This window comes from Myotis myotis, unplaced genomic scaffold (genome assembly GCF_014108235.1).
Source record: "Myotis myotis isolate mMyoMyo1 unplaced genomic scaffold, mMyoMyo1.p scaffold_m19_p_16, whole genome shotgun sequence".
Classification (NCBI taxonomy): Eukaryota; Metazoa; Chordata; class Mammalia; order Chiroptera; family Vespertilionidae; genus Myotis; species Myotis myotis.
In genome coordinates, this window is record NW_023416320.1 from 36,804,368 (window position 1) to 36,823,238 (window position 18,871).

General features: G+C 41.8%; 1 protein-coding gene across 1 annotated transcript in view; it reads right to left on the bottom strand.

The window, feature by feature from the left end:
• SLCO5A1 (solute carrier organic anion transporter family member 5A1) overlaps window positions 1–18,871 on the bottom strand; it is a 102,648-nt gene that overhangs the window by 36,086 nt on the left and 47,691 nt on the right. Inside the window, exon 5 of the mRNA XM_036338475.1 lies at window positions 5,098–5,262. Within this exon, the coding sequence (XP_036194368.1) occupies window positions 5,098–5,262 (165 nt within the window). The remainder of the gene's footprint in view (window positions 1–5,097; window positions 5,263–18,871) is intronic.

An 18,871-nucleotide genomic window follows, 5' to 3' on the forward strand; every position in this document is an offset into this window, starting at 1 on the left:
AAAGCTCTCTAATCTTTCTCAACTCCATTTTTAGACGTAAATGAACCCTGCTCTGTAAACGCTATACAGTATTTTTGATGACTAAGGCTCTCCAGAGCCTCTGGGCCATTCTGAACATCTACGATCATCCAGGGGTGATGAATGTAGATGCAGAAATCCCGAGAAAACCGGGCTGACCGTCCTCTGAGCCCAGAAACCCCTTAGGAGGGATGTTTGGCTTTATTTTTCTGTGCATTTGTGCCTGTGCACATGTACACACGTGGAAAACTAATCCCAGACACAAGGACTGTGCTATTCATCATCAAAGGTGAGTGAAACAAAAACAGTCCCTTTAACTGAGAGATTTGGTGGCCTGACATTTCACTGCACCATGCTTCAAATATATGAAGCTGTAACACTTAAAATGCCCCCCCCCCACTAAGAGTTGTAAAAAACAGACATATTTGGGGTTGAAAAATAAATGAAGAATAAGTAAATCAGAGATAAAAAGATTTAACTCTCATGCAACACTGACTCAGCTGAAATCACCTGTATAATGTGTTACTCTTAAAGCAATGACACTTTATCATTTTCATTAAGTCTCCAGGCCTCCTTCAGTGAAGAGGAAATAATCTCTCAGCCCTGCCTTCACATAATTGTCTCCTGCCTTCTCTTTCATTTTCCCACTTCCTGTTAGCCACGTTCTCTCTCTTCTTACTCTTCAAATCCATTCCCCCCAGATAGTCTTTCCCATGAAAGTGTCCACACGTCCTGAGTCCTGGCTTCACTCTTCCGCCTTAGATTCCTTTTCCTGGATGTCTCATAAAGTGGACACTGCCATTGTCATTAGTATCTTCTTCCCAAACACTGTGCTAACATACACACGCGTTCCATCACTTAATCCTCATGACCTGTAACCCTCAGAGAAGTTCATAAACTTGTTCAGGAACACAGCAGCCTACTGGGGTCCACAGAGGATAGGACCCCTCTGCGTTCTCATTATGCACAGTGCCAGGCTCATAGCAGAAGCTTTAAAAATATTTGTGCACGATGGATGGGTGGATGGATGGATGGACGGATGGATGGACGGACGGACAGATGAAGAGGAAGAACAAGAATTTCAACAAGATGTGTCTCCCTCCAAAACAGATCCTCTTAACTCCTGTACTATATGTCTTACTTTAATGAAATAAAAATTCTAAAATGTAAGCAGTGTCTGAGGACCAGCTCAATCTATACATTAGAGACCGTATTACGGAGTTTGGGGTGTACAGTTTGTAAAAACTGCTCTGTACCCCTCAGTTTCATCAGCCCTGCACTGGAGAGAGAAGGACCTCCACGGAAGCATTGCGGGTAGGGCTGCATGTGCCAGGCTTGGTGTGCAAGGCCAACGAAAGTCACCTGCTTTTACCATCACGGCGCAGGCTCACCCTGAAGGAAAGTCTCTAATTTGATTTGAATTCCCAAAAGCAATATAGATTTTTCAAAAGTGCTTCCAGCAAGATTCTCTCTTTGGATCTTGATAACAATCTGATGGTAAATGCTTGGCCTTGGGGCTGGGGAACTGAGTATTATATGACAAATATATCCACGAGCTCTCCGTCTCCCTCCACTGTCTGGAATCAGCTTCTTTACCAAGAAACAGGCAAACTGGAAGCTGGACAATTAAACTAAATTGTTAAAAAGAAATAAGTATTTTAGGCAAATGGGCTATTTAGTATAAAACGACTTCTACAGATCAAGATATAACGTCATTATAGAAAAAGAAACAACACAACCCAATGGCCACCCCGAGGCCAGCAAAGAGACGGTGGTACACAATGGAGTGCTGTGTGTCTGTGAAGAAACCAGCAAGGTCTCTGGTGCTACTCCAGTGCGGAACACAGGGACAGTGTGCCAACTCTGGGAAGACAGGCGAAGTACTAATACAATATAAAATATTGATGTATAGGATGTACATATATGACACACATAACACACATATTTACTTGCATATGCAAAAAGAAATAAGAGGAATAAACTAATAAAACGCTGCCTGTAGAAGGAGAGAGAACTGGAGGGAAGCAGGATGAAAGCAAGGCCTCTCTGAATGCCCTTTGCCTGATGGTTTTGACTCTCAAATCATATAACTGTCTTACATAATTTAAAAAAAAAAAACAAATTTGGTTTAAAAACATAAAAATAAAGTAATCCCTAAAAATGAAAATAAATAAAAGTAAATAAACTCCACATCAGATCAGGTTGTGGGCATAACCCAGACAGAGAATTATTTCAAATAAGTTTGGGTCACAGTATTTTGCATATCCATAAGAGACAGCCTCTGGGCAAAAAGAACCACAAACAAGTCTAAAACTGCATTTCACATTTCATCATTAGTAACACACACACACACACACACACACACACACACACACACGTGCACACACATACACACACCTGTAGTTATATTAAAGTCATTAGGGGAAAAAAATATTTTCAGCATTAGAGCAAAGAGCAACCTATAATCTTAAATTTGAAGCAGAAATATCAATGTAACCTTAAGACTTGTTTACTCTTTTTATTAACAAAAGTCCTAGAAACAATGACTACCTCGTAGCAGTGAGCACCCCAGTGTCCAACTTGGGGATCTCCAAATCTCATTTTCTCTCAAAGGAACCAGGGCTCCTTGAGGAACATGACTGGCCCCGGTCTGGAAACACAATAAACGAGTCACTTTTGTCACCCCGGAAACCACACAGTTGCTGAGGCAGTGGGAAGGACACAGGTGCTAACATGAAGGGGCTCCCAGTGGCCAAAGGCTGGACAACTGTAGCATCAAATAGAATGATGACTGCAATAGATTAAAGTGCATCACATAGAAATAGCTGTGAGCTCATCATTATATATTTTTTAGTGTATTTGTCACTATACAAATTTGCTATAAGTTTTCAAAACTGGTAAATGAAGGGAAAGAATCACAAAAGAAATAACAGTCACTTGGCTAACTGGGCAAACAGGAGGCTGGTCATTTGGTGAGTAGGTTTAGGGCAATTGAGAGAAAGAGTGAGGGAGAGCTTTGTGATGCACAGGGGTATGAACACTTCTCCCCAATGCCCCCTGGCTGTCTCCTGCCCCAGAAGTTTCTGTCGCTTTACTCCTATGACCAAGACGAAAATAGCCCCTCCTTACGACTTCACTTAAATATATTAGTTTTCTTAATTGGTGGGATTTAACAAAATGCCTTTGAATCACCACTCTACCTTAGACTAATACAAAGTTTGATTTAAGTCAGAAAGTCTAGTGAAACTTTTCCACTCCTCCTTCAGGGCTCTGCCCATCATTTCAGGCTTTTCCCAATATCAACTTCATAATATTTCATTGCAATCATAAAGGTGGCCCCAAACAGTTTCACAGAAAGGCCACAGAGGGAAGAGTGTAGGGTGAACGCAGACCCACTGCTGCAAAGATAAAAACAAATGGGGTGGCCCCGCCAGCATGGCTCAGTGGTTGAGCATCGACCAATGAACCAGGAGGTCACAGTTTGATTCCTGGTCTGGGCACATGCCTGGGTTGGGGGTTCAATCCCCAGTGGAGGCGTGCAGGAAGCAGCCAATCAATGATTCCCATCATTGATGTTTCTATTTCTCTTTCCCTCTCTCTTTCTCTTTGAAATCAATAAAAGTATATTTTTTAAAACAACAACAAATGGGGTCAGTTAAGGTGTTTCGATGGCATCCTCATCAGACCCTGGTGTCACCACCTCCCTCCAGAGCTCAGGTGCTCCCAGTGTGATGACAGTCTGAGCCCAGTAGTGCTCTAGGTTCTAGAGAAGATCGGAAAACCAAGAGTTGGCTTGTAGCTTGATTTAAAGCCACAGAGCTGTTATATGTAGTTTCACATTTATTTGGCTCTAAACCTTCTCTCCAGTAATACTTCTAAATTTGGGAAATACTTGAAGCTACACATAACAGCGATGTGGCTTCAAATGGAGCTACAAGCCAACTCTTGGTTTCCCTATTGAAGAACTGTTGCTCAACAAAAGGTTAGTGTAAGAATCAGACTAGAAATGGGAGGTTAAGATTATCTGACAACCAAACTGTAACCTGTCCATTTTACCTTAAAATAAGGAAAACATTTTTGAAAAGCAAGAGAAAATATAATATTTTTATGTCACAAGTATGGTCCACATCAGTGTACTCCTTATAAAAAAAAAAAATTCCTAACATGGACCTGCAATCCAATTATGTATGCCTTTATATGCAAAGTGAAAGAAAGAACAAAGTGATTACCCAAATATTCCAAGTCAGTGTTTTCTTTAGACAATAATATAACATGTCCTGTTAATTTTCAGATAATCAAAGCTTGCTGGATTTGGATGAGGACATTGAGAAGAGAGTGGGAGGGACAGCCATTATCCACTCAAATGTTTAAATATACTTTTCTTAATATATTGAACCATTTGACCATCTTTGAAACCACTAAGAAAATATCCAGAATATCCTATGATATAATACACTGAAAATTCCCCCATTATTTGAGAAGTCATGTTCCCAAATTTCTGAGCACCCAATTTTCTGAGAGTTCAGCACTAAGGTACATGTATCAAAGTCTCCAAAAAATTTCACAAAAAATCATTTTCCCTATACATTAAATAATTTCTAAAGCAAAATTCATAGATTTTCTTTCTAAATTCAAGCATCTCCAGTAATTCGATTAAAATCTGTCAACATTTATGAAAGGAAAATCCTGATACCATAGAACTGATCTATATTTCAAATTATCAGCGTTCAAAAACCTAACACTTTAAGACTCATGCCAACCCATAAAAAGATTTATGCAGATGTACATGTGAATGCCATTGCCTATTTCATTCTTCTTAACTCAGAACAATAAAAACATAAATCAATGCAAAGGTCTCCCTTTCCAAAACACAGTCGGTAAAGTCACACAGCAATACAATCTCAATTATTATTAAAAAAAAAAAAAAATTCAAAGCCTTCCTCCTCCCGAAATCTGGGGGGAAGGTATCTGTTAACACTTTGATGTTAGAATGAATGTTAGTTCTCTTCACTCATTGCATTTCAGTTTAGTGGTCAAGGATTATCATGTTTTGAAGGCGCTCTCACGGCGGTGCCTTACCAGTATAGATGCTGGCATTGGAAGCCGGAATACCAAACTGTGACTCGATGAACTTGGGAATGAAGGTAATGAAAGCAGTTACAATGGCACTCTCAGCTGTGTATGACAAACTCACAAAAAGGAATGTCATGTTGCTTAAGATCCTGACAGCTGCTCTTGGTAGGTCTACAAAATGACAAAAATGACAAATGAATGTTATAAACAAGGGATGGAAAAGAAAAGAAAACTGAATTGTTTTTGAAATGAACTGGAAATAGCCATTCAGCAATACTTGAGAATATTAAAGAATCAAATTAGAAAAACCTGATGACCGATTAGAAATTATCTCCTTTATTAAATAGATTTGGGTTTGGATTTTTTTTTCAATTTTCAAAAAGGATAAAGAAATTTAATAACGTATTTTTAAAACATGCCCATATCCAAATATCCTTATAAGAAGTATCCAACCTATGATTCCTGTTTCAAAAATGGTTTAAAGTAAATTATTTGCAATTTTTTAGTTTATGAAAACTATGCCATTCCTTGTTACGACTCCAAAGTCTACTAACTGTGTAAAGTACCTGCAACATAATCCTAAATTACAGTTTTCACTTCACCCAACTGAAACTTCCCTGAGAAAATGACATCTGGGTGCCATCTCCCTGGCACGTGACTGGACAGCTGAACTGCCAGCCTCAGGAAATAATGCAGCCGCAAGGGCACGTGGGGTAAGGCTACCAGGTCAGACAATCCAGGGACTTTGGAACAGAGAGAAGTCTCCAAAGGAGCAGGACAGCCCAGAGCTGGGGGCCCGCCACCTGCCCAGCTGCCTCGCAAGGAAGACAGAAGTCCACTCCTCGACTGTAGGCATGCATTTCCCAGGACTTGCCCAATATGTGCCTCAAGATGCATGTGCAAGTGTTTTCATGTCAGCATTCACTGCTTATAACAGCAAAATTTTAGGAAAAAAACACCTTAATGTCCATTGATGGGAAGTGTTTAAATGATGGCACCAGCCATATAATAAAATACTATGCAGTAATTACACCTGAGATAAGCTGCACGTACTGGCATAAAAGGAACCCCAATCAATATTTTTATTAATGAATAAAGCCAGCCGCTGCAGAAATATACGTGTGTGTAAATATATAATATGTCATATATTTATTATATGAATATATGTTTATATTACACTTAATTATATTTACATATATTTATATTCTATATAATATATCATACATCATATATCGTATATTTATATATATTTATGTAAAAATAAAAACAAAAATATATTTATATATAATCAAATGTATACATCTCAATATATATAATACCAAGGTATTCTGTGAATGGAAAATTCGTAAAGAAGAATAAAAGGAAATTTTTGCATGTATAGTTTTGTAGTTTTGGCATGTTTATCATGTGAATTAACTCACACTCATGTAATGTTTACATACCTTCAAGGGAAAGGTCACCTGCATTATTTTACAATCAGTCATCTCAGTGATCAGAACAGTTATTTTACGCTATGACATACAATCAGTTCATAAAAATTAAGCAGCAACTGTTGTTAAAGCTATAATTTATAGGCTATTCACAGGAATTTAAAACTTCAGAAGGCAAGACTATTCACTATTATCATTTTTAACTGTAAATTAATTTATATATTCTATAGCTTAATTTAGTTAAAGTTTAAATGAACATTTTAAAGAGAAAATTAAAATGCAATCTTAATTTTTTAACATGGAAAAACACACCAGAAAAAAAATATAATCAAAGTACTTCATAAAATTGACCAATGTTCTCTTATAAACACTGCAAATCAAAATGTCATATCCAAATTTTAAAAATTAGAAAGTTAAGATTTCATATCAACATTTAAAGATTCGGCTGTTATATTAAAAAGCCAATGTGTTAAATCTGAAACATCTGGGAAAAAATAGAAATTATTTTAATCCAAGAAAATAACATGAATCACATGAATATTTTAAAAGATACTATTTATATCAAACTGGTTTTTCTTTTATACCCATTTGGCATGCTAAAGTAACCTTCTAATTTCAAAGGTAACTAATAATACATGTGATGTTTCTCCCTTCTCTTTCATTTAAAAAAAAAAAAGTCTGCTATTATTTAAGAAGAATTTATCCAAAGTTCAGACTTTCAACAACTTTAAGTTATTTTCCTTTATTCTTTCACCTTCCTCCTTCCCCTTTGCTGGGCTAACTTTCAGCCCATGCCCTACAGGTACCTAGGGTTGTATCTTTGGCTCATGGGGCTGGACACAGGGGGAGTGAGCAAATAAGTCTAGACAATGAGAATAATGGGAATTGTTTTTTTAACTGCCAGAGAAAGTAGGTACAAATACAGAAAGGAGACAGTTAGGTATAAGATTGGAACTGGAAGTATTGGTATGAATTCATGAGATTATTTATATATATATATGTATATATATATATATGATAATTGATTGATGATAAATAATAAATTGTGTGTACGCGTATGTGTACCCTCAGAGTGAGGCAAAAGTAGGTTTACAGTTGTGAATATTTGAAACACAGTTTATCTTATATTATTAATTATTGTATTATTTTCCATATAAACAACTATAAATTTACTTCTGCCCCACCCTGTGTATACATTTACTAACTCTGTGTATTAACAGGGTTTAGATATAATGACACCCTAGAAGCAATGAGCCTACTTAACACTCAGTTCTTGGTTTCTCAATGTCATTTTTCACTAAAATGACATTGACCTTCTTGGAGAATAGTCTAACTTCAGAGCTGGGGCAGAGAAAATGCAAGATGAGCCTGGAAAATCTTGCTGAACAAGAAAGTAAAGAAGTGCTCAAAAAATTATGGGGACATTTCCGAAAGATAGCATGAAGGATTCCCAGTGGCCAAATGTGAAACAATTTGAGCTCAACTGATGCTAAAAATGGTAAGTTAGAGTTTAACAGGAATAAGATCCAGTCAATCCTCATTATTTGCAGATTCAGTATTTGCAAATTCACCTGCTCGCTAGGCTGTATCTGTAACCATAAAATCAATACTAGCAGCACATGGCCAATCGAGGACATGCACAAAACAGCAAGACTTGGGAGTCGCAGGATGCACATTCTTGGCTGAGGTTGCACAAGGCCCTCTTGTTTCAGCTCTCACACTGTAGACAAGCGTCCTTTTCACAATACATTGTTACATTTTTTGCATTTTTGTGCTTTTGGTCATTTCATTGTTTAAAATGTCCGGCCACCCCCAAGCATAGGGCTGAAGTGCTGCGTAGTGTTTCCAAGTGCAAGAGGCTGGGACAGGCCTCCCAGAGAAAGTGCGTGTGTTAGATAAGCTTCTCTCAGGCAGGGGGTACAGTGCTGCTGGCCACGGGTTCAATGTGAATGAATCAACAATGTATATTCCATAAGGTGTCGCTGAGCAGAAACACACATCAAGCAAGGTTGCGGGTTGGTGGGTTGGCCGCGACGTTGTGGCAGGAATCCAGCCCGGTGTCTCCCCTGGAGCCATGCTTCAGTCTTGGCTACATCAGTGCTCGTGGTGACTCTACAGAACACAACTTCTGCGAATAATGAGAACTGACAGCACACAAAGTACCTATAAATTATTTATCGCTTTATCGTTGTGATTTACTATCCACTTTACAGTGGAGAAACCAGGCAGATACATTCTCATCCAAGTGATGGAAGTTCACCCAGCTGGTTACAAGGCGAGGTCGCACTGTGTGGCCTCTGTCACAGGGTGCTGAGCACAGCACCGTTTCAGTGGTATGTCTACGAAAGGGCATTAAATCAGGGGTGACGTTATTAAAGACAAGTTGAACAATATCTATAAAGTTATTGCCTTATGCTTTTTAAAAAGATAAAGGTCATTAAAGACACACACAAAAAAGATGAGAACCTTATCCAGAATAACAGAGATGAAAAAGACACTAAAACTTGTACTTTTGGATTGGATCTTGGACATAAAGGGCAGTTGGGATAATGGGCGACATCTGAATGGGACCTGTGGTCTGAGTGATAACCTGGGATCGATGTTAACTTCCTGACTTTGCCAGCTGCCCTGTGGTCACACAGGAGCATGTCCTTGTACTGAGGAAACACACATGAGAGTATTAGCGGGCAGCAGAGCATCATGTCTTCAATTTCTCAGGTGGGTCAAAATGTCGGCAATTGGGGAATTTGGGGTGCAGGGTACACGGGCGTTCTGCGTGCTGCTTCTGGGGCTTTTACGTAAATCCAAAATCATTTCAGAAACACAAAGTTCTAAAACCTAAGTCAGCAAAGAGGTTGCTAAATCCATCCATTTGCAGCCAGATACCTCGTTTTTATGCTGCAAGACATAATTAGATAAGTTTCTTGGTGTCACTTATAACTGTGTCATTGCAAAATCAAAGATGTGGCAAAACGCAGGATGAAGGAGAGATGAAATCTTGACCGTGATCACTGAAAGCTAAGACATCCTACCCTAAGGGCAAGCTGACATTAAAACCTCAAGGCTTTTAGTTTAGTCACCATGGTGTGTGACCACCACCTCTATCTAGTTTCACAACATACGTTTTCATTGTAAATAAATATAAGCATTCATGTTCAGGAATGAGGTTGAAATTTAGCCTTATTGAATGTAAATATACTTTTACCTACTTTCAAATTTTCTACCAGGAGCATGCATTACTTTTATATGCTATGAACAACCCCCCAAAACCTGCAATTCTAAAGGGATGCAGCAACGTGTAAGCCTCCAAGACAGGGGTGGGGAACCTTTTTTCTGTCAAGGGCCATTTGGATACTTATAACATCACTCATGGGCCATACACAATTATCAGCTTAAAAGGTAGCCTGCCATATTTGGTCAAACATTCAATTAATTCCCCCTAATGCCTTGGCAGGGCCAGACCAAATGATGTCTTGGGCCTTACACGGCCCACAGGCTGGATGTTCCCCATCCCTGCTCCAAGAGAAGTCGTCTCTGATGCAGGCAGCTAATTTAGAAACTCCTTCCTCCTCTTCTTTCAACCTTCCTTAGGATGCACTGCTCCTCTTATATTTTACTAGAGGCCCAGTGCATGACATTCGTGCACTGCGGAGGAGGGTCGGGGGGCTGTCCCTCAACCCAACCTACACCCTCTCGCAGTCCGGAACCTCTCGGGAGATGACTGCCTGCTGCCGCTGAGCTCACCAGCTGTGAGCCCAGCTTCTGGCTGAGCAACACTCCCACAGGGGAAGCGCACTGACCACCAGGGGGCAGCTCCTGCATTGAGCATCTACCCTCTGGTGATCAGTGCACATTATAGTGACTGGTCGTTCCACAATTCAGTCGATTTGCATATTAGGGTTTTATTATATAGGATTATGCTTATTTTCCCTTCAACCTCCCTTTAAGGACAAGGACTTTTCATATATGTATCCTGGGTTCTTCATTTCTATAGTAGTTGCTCAATAAAGATATTTGTGAACGAGAAAAAGAAACAAAGAAATAGAGAAGCTTTCTTAGGATAGGTATTGCCAGCCATCTAGCTCAATAATTAGAATGATATTTGGGAGCCAGTCTCTTCCCTTCCTAAAAGTCTTACATAATGCCAATTTCTTAAATAAAAGTAAAATGTGAGGGAAACGTCACTTGAACAAGCACATAAAAGTGGCTTAACTGGACTAAGTCAAACATGACATAGAATTCATACTGGGCACAAAAAAAACAATAGCATGCCCTGGCCGGGTTTGCTCAGTGGATAGAGCATCGACCTGGGGACTGAAGGGTCCCAGGTTCGATTCTGGTCAAGGGCATGTACCTTAGTTGCGGGCACATACCCAATGGGGAGTGTGCAGGAGGCAGCTGATCGATATTTCTCTCTCATCGATGTTTCTAACTCTCTAGCCCTCTCCCTTCCTCTCTGTAAAAAATCAATAAAATATATTTTTTTAAAAAAGACCAATAATAAAAATGGAAACACCAAGAGTGGGGGTCCTTGTTATATAAAAGGTTGACAAATTATAAAATAGCATGATATGGTCAGAAGACAGGTGCTTTGCAAAGCACATGGGCAAGACCCAAGGCCTCAGCCTCGAGGGTGGGAAGAGGGAAGGTGAGATGGAGAGGAGGGAACACCACACAATAATTACAGCAGTCAGGCCGGGTGGGAGTCCACAGTGGTTGTAACACCTAAGTTATGATATTAATCATATAATATAATTATATGGGGGCTTTTCTGTATTTCACAATGTTTTGACATAAAAATCTTGCTGACTAGAAAGAAATGAACTACCAATTATCAGAAATAGCCAGGGCTCCGCTGGGAACACATAGTCTCAATCACCAACTTGTCTAACTCACACACACCCAGCCAGTATTTCCCCTGCCCTAAATCACCCAGGGCCAGGTCCCAGACAACTAGAGACACCCTGCAGCCCAGAGCCAACTGGAATTACTCACTCCGCCCTGCCTTGTCTTCCCATGGGCACCTCAATAAAGGCGGTGGCCCTGGCTTCTCCCCAACTCCTGTTTTTTGTTTCCCAACCACACCCGGTGCTTCCCTGTGGCCCTGCATGGCATGGCATGATCCTTCTCTTGTAAGTAATAATCTATAATAATAAAAGCATAATGTGCTAATTAGACGAGATGTCCTTCCAGACGACCTTCCAGATGAAGCCGGGGCTGCGAGGGAAGCCCAGGTCCCGGCAGCCAGGGGAAGGAAGGCCTACTCTTGCACAAATTTCGTGCATCGGACCTCTAGTGTAAGTAATAAATCTTCTTTCAATGACACTGACCATATATATATATATATTTTATTCAGAGAGGAAGGGAGAGGGAGAGAGAGATAGAAACATCAATGACGAGAGAATCATTGATTGGCTATCTCCTGCATGCCCCCTACTGGGGATCAAGCCCGCAACCCACGCATGTGCCCTTGATCAGAATCAAACCAGGGACCCTTCAGCCCCCAGGCCAACGCTCTATCCACTGAGCCAAACTAGCCAGGGCAATAACACTGACCTTTCCCTGATGTCATTCAGTCTCCTCCATAAATTCAAATTCTAATTCTAAAACCAATTCCATTATCCCCTCTCCACGAAATCCCTTGATCCCCTTCTTTCATAAGCACTCAACATGAGTACTTAATTCTTCCTTTACCTCAGATCTTTAAGTTTTTACTACTTGTATACTTTTAAGCCTTCTGGGGCATCAGTGAGCAGGTGGAAACATCCCATCCCATGCAGAGGACACCTCCACAACTCCCCGGATGGCCCGTGGGTCTTGCGCCACCCCGTGCGTCTCATGGGCATAGCGCAGATGCGACTTCTGATGCCCGTTACCCAGGAGCATCAAACTATTTTCAGTCTCGTCTTTCTGTAAAACCAAAACCAAAGTGGCTCTTCATATGTAACATGGCCAAATAGGACCCAACTGTCCTGTCCATTCTCTCTTCATCCATTTCATTCTTGCTCATTTTCTTTGAAACTAATGGTGCCCTGGGCTCCCCATGAAAGCATGCCAATTTCTCCTGCCCACCCACAACACGTGGGCCAAGGCCTTTCCTGCTGCAGGGGGAGCTCCTGAGATACTTATCTGCAGACAATGAACAGAAAGGGAAGCCACTGGGGCCCCCAATCCATCATTGGTGGTTGCTGGCCACAGTAATCTGCACCCTTAAATCCAGCACTAATGAGTATTTCTATATATCTTCCTAGGTAGGTGCCATCCAACGAGCAAACCCACAGTCCATTTGCACTGAGTATGAAGGAAGTGCTTCCTTTTTTTAGGAATTCTTTGCCAGGCCTGTTACCATTCACCTTTTCCCTCATAAGCTGTAGGTCCAAATCTAAAGGTTTAGCTTATCACAAGAAAACATGTGCACATAAAAATAAATGTAAAAAGGAAATGAAACAAAGCATCAGAGGTAAATGAGGTGTAAGTAGAGCAGAACATCAAAACCAGAGAAAAGAACTGAACTTGTCTGTCAGACCCTCCCTGGGCTTCAAATTTGATTCCAAAGCAAAAGGCCGTCTTCTCATTAGCAGAAACACTCTGGCGTCTTCATGGAAAACAAAGCTTTGCCCACGTTCTAGGGCAGTGATTCTCACAGTGTGGTCTCTGGACCACCAGTGCCGGTATCACTTGGGAACCTGCTAAACATGCATGTTCTCAGGCTCCACCCCAGGCCACCTGGATCGGACCCTCTGGGTTTGAAGAAGCCCATATGGTGTGTCCGCAGGCTAAGCTGAAGAACCACTGTGCTCAAGCAATAGTGTTTTATATGAGGGGCGCAGAGCCATGCTTCTATGGCAAACTGGGAAAGTCAAGCACCAGCTTTCATAGAAGCTGCAAACATAAAGCTGAAGTGCAATTCGGGAACTTTGCAAGAGGGCTAAAGGCACGAGGCTCTGGGCCATCCCTCTCTGCTGAATCAAGGATTGGCCCCGGCATAGTCCATACCATGCTAGTTTTTAAATGCTGAGCCACATGCAATAGTTCCGATGTTCTAGGGTAACTCCGATTGAGAACTGATTCCTTCTGCCCCTCTCAACTAGTTCCTCTCCCCACGACCTGAGGTTAAAACCCTGAAACCACCCTTGGCACCTCCCTCCCCATCATTCCCGTATCAGTTGCCACATCCTACAGACACAATCTCTTCCTTTCTTCCTCATTGTTAGGATGCACTACCTCTGGCCTCTCCTGTGTAGACACATTTTCTGAAATATATTGCTACTAGAGCCCTGATGCACGAAAATTCGTACAAGAGTAGGCCTTCCTTCCCCAGGCTGCCAGCACCAGCTTCCCTCTGGCACCCGGGACCCGGGCTTTCCTCCTCCGGCCACCGGCAGGCACCCAGGACCCAGGTTGCTTCCCTCTGGCCCCAGCTTCGTCAGGAAGGATGTCCGGAATGACATCCAGAAGACGTCTGGTCTAATTAGCATATTACCCTTTTATTATTATAGTGGGTTTTTTCATAGCTTGAAGCAAATGGCCTGCACCTGCAGAATTTAAGATACACTCCCCAACCGACTCAGGCACTCCCCTCTGCCTGACCGAGTTGTGCACCCACCAGACATCCTGCTATCTTCCAAGGATGTCCTGTTGTTCAGGCAGCTCCCCCTACTAGCTGGTGCAACCCTGACCCAGTCCCTGTATAAGAGAACATAAACACTCCCTCAGCACTGACACTGATATACTGGTCTCAGCCCGCTGTGAGAGAATGTAATAAAATGTCTTGAAAACACTCACAGCATCTCTTGACCTGGCTCATGTCGGCGTGGACCTAACACTCATCATTCAATAATTCATTCCTCAAATATGTAGAGTATCTACCAGGGGGTGTAAATTCATCAGGGAACATGATGAACAAAAAAATTCCTTTCCTGCCCTAACTGGTTTGGCTCAGTGGATAGAGCATCGGCCTGTGGACTCACAGGTCCCAGGTTCAATTCTGGTCAAGGGCATGTACCTTGGTTGTGGGCACATCCCCAGTAGGAGGTATGCAGGAGGCAGCTGATTGATCTTTCTCTCTCATCGATGTTTCTAACTCTCTATCCCTCTCGCTTCCTCTCTGTAAAAAATCAATAAAATATATTTTTTAAAAATTCCTTTCCTTCATTAAGCTTCCTTTCTCATTGCAGAGATAATAACATAAATAAGTAAGATACACAGTATATTAGATAGTGATGACTGTTGAGGTAATAGAGGAGGAAAGGCGATAGGAGTTTGGAGAGGAGGGTGGAGATTTTTAGATAGGATGACTAAGCAAGGCCTCCCTGAAAAGGGACCCTCTGAGTTACATCCCGAAGGTGTGAGGAGACTGAGGGGAGAGCCTTCCCAGCACAGGAGTGGCAAGGGCAAAGGCCCTGAGAAGATGCCTGGCGCATCTGAGGACTATTCCTCAACGTGGTTGGAGCCAAATAAACAAATGGGACTGCAAGAGAGAGATGGGGCCAAACAGGTAACCAGGGATCAGGTCATAGCCCCAGTAGGTGGCATCGGGAAGGAACTTTTCTGTGAGGGACGTGGGAGACCACAGAGGCTTTGAGCAGAGAAGTGGTATTTTAACAGGATCCTCCCGGCTGTTGAGCTGAAGGCAACAGAAAGGGGCAAGGATAGAAGAGGGAGACCAGTTTAGAGGCTTCTGTCCTTTCCTTCTCTACTCGTCAAAACCATCATCACCTCTCACCTGGGCTGTGTCCATAGCTTTCTGCCTGGACCCCCTCCTTCCATTCCACTCCTTCCTCTCCATAGGTCATCTGCCCAGAGGAGGGCTGCTGAGGTCCGCTCAGACCGCCCCACCGCCCGTTAGGGATGACTTCCGTTACAGGCCAGAACTCCAGCTCTCCACACACCATATGGCCCTACCTCACCTTCTGAACCTCATCTCCAGGCCTCGGCCACACATATCCACCCACCAACCACAATGCACGTGTTCAGCACTTTCAAACACATCTGTGCAGTCTGAGCCTGCCTTTGCTCTCCCACCACCCCCTCCGCCTACTGACATTCTCCCTGTCTTCCAAGGTTCATGGAAGCTTTCCTGATCCCTCAATGACATGTTCCCCCGCCTGCCTGTGAACCTCACGCCAGTGTGTCCAGCCTCCCTTGTGGTCTTTATATATTCCCACCTGTGCCTGTCCTGCCTCCCTCAGTGGCCTGCAAGCTCCCGGAGGGCAAGCCCTGGCTCCCTGTCTTCACATCTGCCACAGCGCAGAGGACAGCACCTTCTATAGAGGGAAGAGCTGCTTAAATAATGATGACAGCCTGGCTGGCGTGGCTCAGTGGTTGAGTGTCGACTTATGAACCAGGAGGTCATGGTTTGATTCCCCATCAGGGCACATGCTTGGGTTGCAGGCTCATTCCCCAGTAGGGGGTGTACAGGAGGCAGCTGATCAATGATTCTCTCTCATCATTGATGTTTCTCCCTCTTCCCCTCCCCCTCCCTTCCCCTTCCCCTCCCCCTCTCCCTCTCTATCAATAAAAAATATTTTTTAAAAATAATAATGACAACATAATCCCTTAGTGATCAAATTTATGTAACTTTCAACGGTCTCTTTAAATCCATTCATCACCTCCGAGTAACTCTTTTTGTAGTTAGTATTGCAAACATATCACACTCTAGCACAAAGTTTGGCAGAGAAAAATCTGTTATATTTTATGCTTATTCATAATGCTACTAAGCTTAAAAATATAAAAGTGGACAGAAAAAATAAAATTGTTCTTGTGATTAACTGCCACCAAAAGTTTTCCATTGAGGAAGATAAACAGTTAAATTTGGAAGACTAAAATGCTGGATTTTGAAACTCTGGAAAATTGATCCACTTAAATATTTTAAGTGTTTATTTTTATTGATAAGAGTTTGATGCAATCAATGCTAGTCTCCTTATGGATAGGTGACGCAGACCCACTAAAAATTCTACTTTTCTCCTTTGTGGTGTTTTAAAACAGTCTTATTCCTGCATAATTTATAACGAGAATCAAGAAACACCGAGTCAGATTTTCCCAATGTCTATCATTACAACGTGGAGGTGGGGTGGAAAGTTTAGTACGTTTTCTTCTAGTATTCTCTGTGATAGAACTTTCCATAAGGGTGCCATTCAGTATGGCCCAAATAATTTCCTTTTTAAGGAAATATTAACTGAGCTTTCTTTCCACCTCCTCTCTGAAGAAGCTAATATTAGTATCCAAATTCTATATACTGTGTGGGGCAAAGTTAGGTTTACAGTTGTTCATATAAAAAATAATACAATTAATAAGTAATACAAGAATAAACATTGTGTTTCCCATACTCACAACTATAAACCTACTTTTGCCCCACCCTGTATAAAATAAAGACCCTAAGAAGCCCTGCCCCAGAAAACAGAACAAGGGAGCCCAGCTGGTGTGGCTCCGTGGTTGGGTGTCAACCTATGTACCAAGAGGTCACGGTTTGATTCCCAGTCAGGGCACATGCTGGGGTTGTGGGCTCGATCCCCAGTAGGGAGTGTGTAGGAGGCAGCCAATAGATGTTTCTCTCTCATCAATGTTTCTATCTCTCTCTCCCTTCCTCTCTCTCTCTAAAAATCAATAAAAATACATCTTTTAAAGAAAGAACAAGGGAAAAGAGGATCTGGGAATCAAGCTCAGATTTAACTCAGAGAAAATCTTAGTAACCATTCTTTAAGACCTTAATAATGAACGTTGGTTTTGTAACACGAATTATGTCAACAATGAAATGATTCCCCCACATTTCTATTTGTTCTTTTGAAAATCAGTTTAAATATTAGACGATAGGTCTGATTTCATTTCCCATAGGTGTAGGTATTAGGTACTCTAAAGGAAGTCAATACGTACAAGATAAATATGAATTAACTTTATATATTCTAACAGAACATTATTCCAATATTAGCAACACCATTTGGATCATTTTTAGCAGAACATTTTCACTATATCAGCCCATTAAAGTAGGATTCATTTTTCACAGGAAAAAGTGCCTCTTGAGGTTCCAGTCTAGATACAATGAGGGAATCCAGGACAAGTGGAAGTAATGAAAGGAACCAGCTCTATGTCTGAATCAGGAGGTTTGGCCGCAGAAGTGACATCAGTCATCAGCAGTAAGGCAGAGAGTAGGGTGAGAAAGCTGAGGACTTATGAGAGATACTGACAAGAAAATCAGAATAGAAACAGATGTTATAAGAATCCTCTTACTCTTTCTTTTAAGAGAAAATATCCTGAACCATGAAACTGAGCATCGAAAAGATGACAGGAAGCCACCCCGAGCAGCACAAGAAGACACCCAATAAAACAGAGCATAGATTCCATTCTGAAAAATAATTTTAAAATTTTGTGATGACTTTTATCACTTTTGAACCTGCCTGCCTAAGTGCATGTCCCCCCTAAAAGCAGGTCCTGAGATAAGGATTCAAGTCCAAGTTGTTTATTTGGGAGATTCAGAAAACATGGGACAGGGAATGTGGACATGGTGCTGGGGCGGTGAGGATGAAGAATTGTCTGGCCCATGAGCTGGGTGATCATCAGCCATGGTTAAGGACTGCTTTGCCGGGGGGAGGCCAGGTGTTCATTCCTTGGCACTTGAACCTGTCTCAAGCAGGAGCCCAGCAGTGTCCCTGCCTACAAAGAAAACCTTCAGGCACACGATGTAGGGACTGGCAGATGGCCTCCACCAGGAAGACAGGAAGGGCCAGAGGGAGGATGGGGCCCCCCAAGCATAGTCTACACTGCATCCCCCAGAAGGCTGTTCCCATCAACAATAGTTCCCGCTGTTGGTATTTGGTATCAATATTCTCTCTCTTTACTATACAGTACAGCATATATTTCAGGTCATCTATGCCTAAGCTATCAAACATACAGTTTTAGCTTACCTACGTCTTTAGTTCTCCCCTTGCATCTACTTTACACTCTCCATAAGTTAAGATTCTGAGTCTATTCCTGTATGGTAGATTCTTTAACATCAACCTTGATCTCAACTAATTTTTTTTTAAATCACTCTTTTGGTAGCAATCATAATAGTCCATAACAACATACATGGAAAATGATGGGCTGGTCCATGGGGTAAGAGCTCAGGCATCCAGAGAATTCTTTATGTTTTGAGAGTAGAAGTCATTTTGGCAGCCCCAAAACATACATTGTCGGAAAAGGATGACGGGGGTGGGGAGGCCAATCTACAACCTCACAGGAAAGAAGCATGTCCACTGAAATGTCACCTGGCTTGCTTTGAACAAATGCGGGCATTGAAAATAATCCCATCTAAACGTTATTGTTCTTAGGCTGCAGGAATAGTTCCATAAAATATGAGCAACTTCTTCTAGGCC